General features: G+C 32.4%; 1 protein-coding gene across 1 annotated transcript; it reads left to right on the forward strand.

Moving 5' to 3' along the window:
- The first annotated feature begins 3,144 nt into the window (after positions 1 to 3,144).
- LOC132754986 (uncharacterized) lies at positions 3,145 to 5,011 on the forward strand. Its single transcript, XM_060745750.1, has 2 exons — positions 3,145 to 3,882; positions 4,434 to 5,011. The coding sequence occupies exons 1-2, from the start codon at positions 3,441 to 3,443 to the stop codon at positions 5,009 to 5,011; spliced, it is 1,020 nt and encodes a 339-aa protein (XP_060601733.1). The 5' UTR covers positions 3,145 to 3,440.
- The last annotated feature ends 946 nt before the right edge of the window (positions 5,012 to 5,957 follow it).

Genomic DNA, 5,957 nt, shown 5'->3' on the forward strand with positions numbered 1-5,957 from the left:
GCAGCACTGTTGTGGGGTAATTCAAAAGCTAAAGAAATTGAACGAGTGCAGTTAAAGTTTTGTAAAAGACTTCTTACTGTTAAAATGTCAGTAAGTAATGTGTCTGTTTATGGAGAGCTAGGTCGCTATCTGATTTATATAAATTGTTTTGTTAAGATATTCAAGTTTTAAGTTTTCAATTTCAATAATTGTATCATTAAAAACGTTTATAAGGAGCTGTCCAATAATGCTATTTATGGTAAAAAACTGGGCATATAAGTTAAAAGTTTTATTAGAAAACTATAGATATGGATATCTTTGGGAAATACAGGACAGTATTATTGACGGTAAAAGTTTGATTCCGTGTTTTAAACAAAGAGTGATTGATTGTTTCCTTCAGAAATGGAGAAGTGATATTTAAGCTACACGCCTCCAGATGAGCCAAAATATTTCAAGAAAAACAATATTGAGAAAAATGTACTAAAACTTTAAGAATAGTAAAATCATTCAAGATCCAACTGATATTTAAAATATTATATGTGGTTTAACTGCTTTTGCAGTATTTTATCACCATATTTCTACTGCGTAAGTAACGCAGTAAGGGCTCTTTTTGCATATGTTGACCACGTTTTGGTAATTTTCTTGGATTATAAGTTCCGTTTGCAATATGTAAATTGCTTTATTTGTTAATTTCATAATAATTTACTTTTAAATACATCTAAATACATTTCCAAATTTTTCATGAAACTTAACACGAATCTGGAGGCGTGCTGCTTTAATAGCAAACCTGTATTATTGGTATATAAACATGTTAAAGAGAATTTCGAATATGAACCTTATTTCGACTTGTTGAACAAATCTCAGACAGAGACTTTTTATTACAAGAATGAGAACATCTGCGCACTGTTTACGTATAGAAGCCGGGCGTTATGGAAATAATAGAATAGACAGCGAATGTAGACTGTTCAAAATTTGTTAAAATGGCGAGATAGAGGACGAATATCACTTTATGCTTAAATGTACGAGATACAGAGTCATTAGAAAACGATATATTAATGAATATTTTACACTCCGACCAAGTATGTTTAAGCCAATTGAACTGCTAAGATCTGTGAATCACAAGAAAATGACAAATTTGGTGATATTCATCAAATGTGCTCTAAAATTTGGGAAAATATGCTACCTCCAAATGACTTATCATAAACTCTATATTTAAATTGATTGTCGACTGTTTAATGGGTTAATTAATTTGCTTGTCAACACATACCTTCATTTATGTAAATAATATCTATATTCATATTAATTGTATTTTTTATTTGACATGAATTTTATATTCAATGTAATGCATGTATAGATGATGTTTAAATCTAAAATCTAATAAACGATATGTTCTGTTCTGCTCTGCTATTTACCCCTATATTATTTTCATTTCATCACATTATTTTTACTCAATTTCTTAATTTTCCCACTTTAAACAATTGTTTGATATGCTTGCAGGTTGTAAATTTAATACGTATTGTACTGTATTGAAAACTCAATATCAAAAAGTTTTCTAATATTTATTTACAGAAGTATTAACAGAGGTCTTGCTATATTTTATGTATAATGTAGTGTCTATCGAAGAGGGCTCACAGAGAGAGAGAGAGAGAGAGAGACAGAGAGAGACAGAGAGAGAGAGAGAGTTCTCACACTGTGCATATCGTCTTCACTTACATAAAGAAAGAAAAAGTAAACTTTACTTAGTTCCAGTTAACATTGTGTCATTTAAAAAAATCTTAATAGGTCTGCATTAAGCATGCCAGCATTATCGAATTTAAATTATTTTTAATGCAATAGAAACAAAACTCAAACATTAAACCAAATCTGAATGTAAATATAAAACTAGTTGATATATTTTAGATTTGTCAGCCGACTTCAACTGGTCGCAGGTAAATTGTCATCTCTAATACATCTGCTTTCAAAACAGTTGTATTACAAAATCAAATTATTGATCTTTCCAATATGTGTTGTCTTAACAATGACTTATTTTTGCTCATAAACTTTAATAAAAATATACAAATAAGATAACTTATTCCCATCCTTTTGTAGCATAGAATTGTTATCAAGTAGAGTAACATTCTATCACAATGGCATCTGTATGAGGTGAGATTCATTTTAAAGAAATCGTTGCTATGTTTCAAATTATTAAGTTCAAAGATATTTACCCAAAGTTTAGTAACCGCATAAATTATCAAATCAAACATCAGAGATAAACAGTTTCTCTATAAAGAAAGAAATATATGTTGCTCGTTTATATATATGAATTAATGCATGTTTTGAAAGCGCAAATTAATGTGTCACAGGGAAATTGAAGTTTTCTATTATCCCTCGTGTACAGAATCAGTCAAATCATGTCTGCAATTTTTACGTAATTTTTTATGAATTTGCCTCCGAGGGATCACATATTCTTCAGATTGTTTAAACTGTATAATAGCGACACAATGCATGAAAAACAAGAATGACAATTTGGTCCGGTTGGAGTCTGGGTACATCACGGGGGAGGAATTGTTACACGAAGGACGGAAATCGTATGATAACTTGTAAGGGTCTTTTCTGATAACTGTCCCCGAGTTTCCTGTAAAGATAAAAAATCATCATTTCTTCGTGACCAGTTATCATAAGAACATCCTTCAGTTCCTCCCCCGTCGTTCACCTCGTATTATAAATGGTATGGCGGTAAACGTTATTAATGTCTTATTATGTTCTAATAGGATCCTCAAAATGCAATGTCTTTTGCATTCAAAATAATTAATCAAATTTCGTTCCTTACATCATTAATAATACTTAGAGTTATGCACGCTCTATACGTTTTTACATGTTTGCAGGTGATGACGATGTAGTGTTGGATCCCTTTCTCTGTTCAAGGAGTCTAGAAGAAATAAGAAAATTAATTGAATCGGGGGAGCTGCCAAGCCAAAAAATACTTGATGAGATGTGTCAGATTTATAAGAGGAAATCCAAAGAGATAACAATCACGTGCGAGGCAATTTGTGAACATATAAAATCAAAACATGCCGCTATTGCATATGTTTGGGCTGCTTATACAATTCAAAACCCGCATAGAATAACTTTTGTAGTAATTGTGAAACACAGATCAGAAGGTGGCACTAATATAGAGCCTCTAGATTTAGACAAATTGATCCCATACTCATTTGTCAATCAATACGTCGGCGAATTTAGCTCAGAAGGCCCTGATGTACAAAGGCAACAGACATCAGCTTCAGAAGGATTAGATGAAGAGTCCTATCAAAAACTTCAAAGCTGTATTTCAAAACACTCTGAGGTTTTGATGAAAAAACACAAGTTCTTGTCAATTATATCTGCATCCTCAAATAGGTCAAAAGGATTTGGTGCTTCTTGGAAATTGCTTCCGCAAAAATGTATTGTCCTTTACGTCCAGACAAAGAATTTCATTCCAATTGATGAAGAACCATTTAGAAACAAATTATGACGGCATTCCAGTTGATGTAAGAGAAGGTGCCTTTATTCCATTCGGACGTACTGCCAAAGACCTGCTTGACCCTGTTAAAATGGGAAGTCAAATAGGTGGAGACATTATTGAAGGAACTCTTGGGTTTTTCATAGATCATCCTCAATTTGGAATTTGTGGACTGACATGTGCACATGTTCTTTTAACACGATGGGAGATGACTCAACTTAAAACAAATCATAGCGGTACGTTGAAATGGCCATTACATAGAATGTGCAAAAATGTATATCAGCCTGCTGACAAACGGTCTGTACTAGGACACACTGTTCAAGTTATTTACAAAGAAGGTTCAGACGAAAATTGTGGAATGGAATTAGCTTTGTTCAGAATCACGGACAGACATCCCAAATCTCCAAGTTTCCCCGATGAGACAGGTAATATCAGTTGTCGATGTACGTTCTTGTCTGAAATTATTGTTTCTGAAACTTATTTGCATAGTTTTATTTACCAATATTAATAGTTCTATACTATAAATCTGTTGAATGTGGTGGGTGGAAAAACGCCTTCATATAGCATCTTTGTCTCTATGTTTTGGATTGAAATCAACTTCCAGTTTTGGCGTTGGCGGTAACACCGTCAATGAACAAGCTGAATTGAGCCTGCAGCTTTTTCAATTTTGTCGTTTTTTGCCTTCTTTATGATTCCGTTATTCTCTATTGTAAGAAAATAAAACATCTTATTTTTACTACTTTTCTACGTTTGCATGATTGAAATTTACTCACTTCTTTTGGCGACTGAAATTTAAAAATGAAATGTAAAAAGCAAATTAGTTGTGTAATGCGTGAAATATATGTTAATTATCATTTGATGAAATATATGACCTCAAATTATAATTGAAAGTCGTACCAGTTCGATTTAATATTCACTGTTTACTAATGTCCATATTTTTAATACCTTTTAAATTGTTGCTGGCTTCTTTTCACAGGATCAAATGTTGCTACAAATATTAAATACGACAGTTGGCGAATGTGTAGCACAGACAGACTGAATAAGAAGGAGGATGCTCATGTCATAAAATTTGGATCAAAAACCGAAATAACTCATGGCATAATGAAATTTGATACTATCTCAGTAAAATTATTGGATAAATACCCATTTGTTCATGAATATGCCCCGATAAAACTTTTTAAGCAAATTGAAGTTGCAGCTCCTTCAAATGGCATTCCTTTTGCTGAAAAGGGCGATTCAGGTGCGCCTGTGTTCGTTGTTGAGAAAAATTCACAGACTAAATGTATAGGGATTATAGAGGGAGGTACATCATACGGGACAGTAGTCGTCACACCTATCGTCCCTATTTTAGCAGAACTAGATGTACCTTGTTTAAAAAGTTTTGACACAGAAAAAGAATTGTCAAATATTCAAGATAAAATAGATAATTTAGAAACACAGATGAAAACAATTGGTAGTGACATACAGACGATAAAACAAATTTTGTCGAATGGTCCACACAATATTGATTCATCAATGACAAACTCGCCAAATGCTCAACATGGTCATGCTTGACTTATAGATAAGGAAAGTACAAATAAAGTTAAAAACAATGAGCAGCGTTAAGGAGATGGAAAGAAATCAGTAGTTTTAAATCTGTATGAGAAATTGAACGCTCGTATGTGTCAAAGAAAAAATCGGAAAATGCCTAATAGAATAATTGTTGGTTTAAAAATCGCAGTCACTTTGATTTCGCTTCTCGTCATTTCAAGAAGCTTAATTTTGAGACATTCTAAAATGTGATTGACCATTTTATTTTTTTTTTCTTAAGATAAAATAACATTAAATTGTGATCTCAGTGAGCTTAGTCAAGCTATTTACATTCTCTGATACTTATAATTTGCAGAAACGCTATAGCAAAGTTTGTGCCTGTCTCGTTTTATCACAATTTCAAAATCATTTCATTTATTGAATTTCACTAATAGAAAACATCTAACATTACTTCCATGATTCTTGATTAACTTTTAGCTCACCTGTGCTTAAGCTCTCTAGATCAAATCAAACAAAACCTTTTTAACATTCTAGAGTCACATTTAATTTCAACAAACTTCGTCACATTTAATTTCAACAAACTTCGTCAGAATGAATGATGATCTTATTGATATATTTCAAAGATGTGTTATCTCGGGTCAAAAACTAAGGGATCAGTTTAAATCATAGACAAAATTTTAATATGTGTTATTTTGGTTTTGGAGTGATACATGTGGATATAATACCTGCCAAGATTTTATATCACCCGAGCCGATACATATATTATTATTTTTGTAAGAGTGAATTTTCTAACATAAAGTAAACTTAAGCAATTTTATTCATGCCGGCTCGCCACGGCGAGCCGGTATTACGTTAGGATTTTACTGAAAAACAACCTAAAACTCCGAATCCATCCAAAAATTTAATCGAAGCTTGGCTTCCAGCTTTCTACAGAATTTATCTATCAGGGCTAGGATCCAAAACTATTTAG

Source organism: Ruditapes philippinarum, unplaced genomic scaffold (genome assembly GCF_026571515.1).
Source record: "Ruditapes philippinarum isolate M1 unplaced genomic scaffold, ASM2657151v2 ctg8526_1_1_1_1, whole genome shotgun sequence".
Taxonomy (NCBI): Eukaryota; Metazoa; Mollusca; class Bivalvia; order Venerida; family Veneridae; genus Ruditapes; species Ruditapes philippinarum.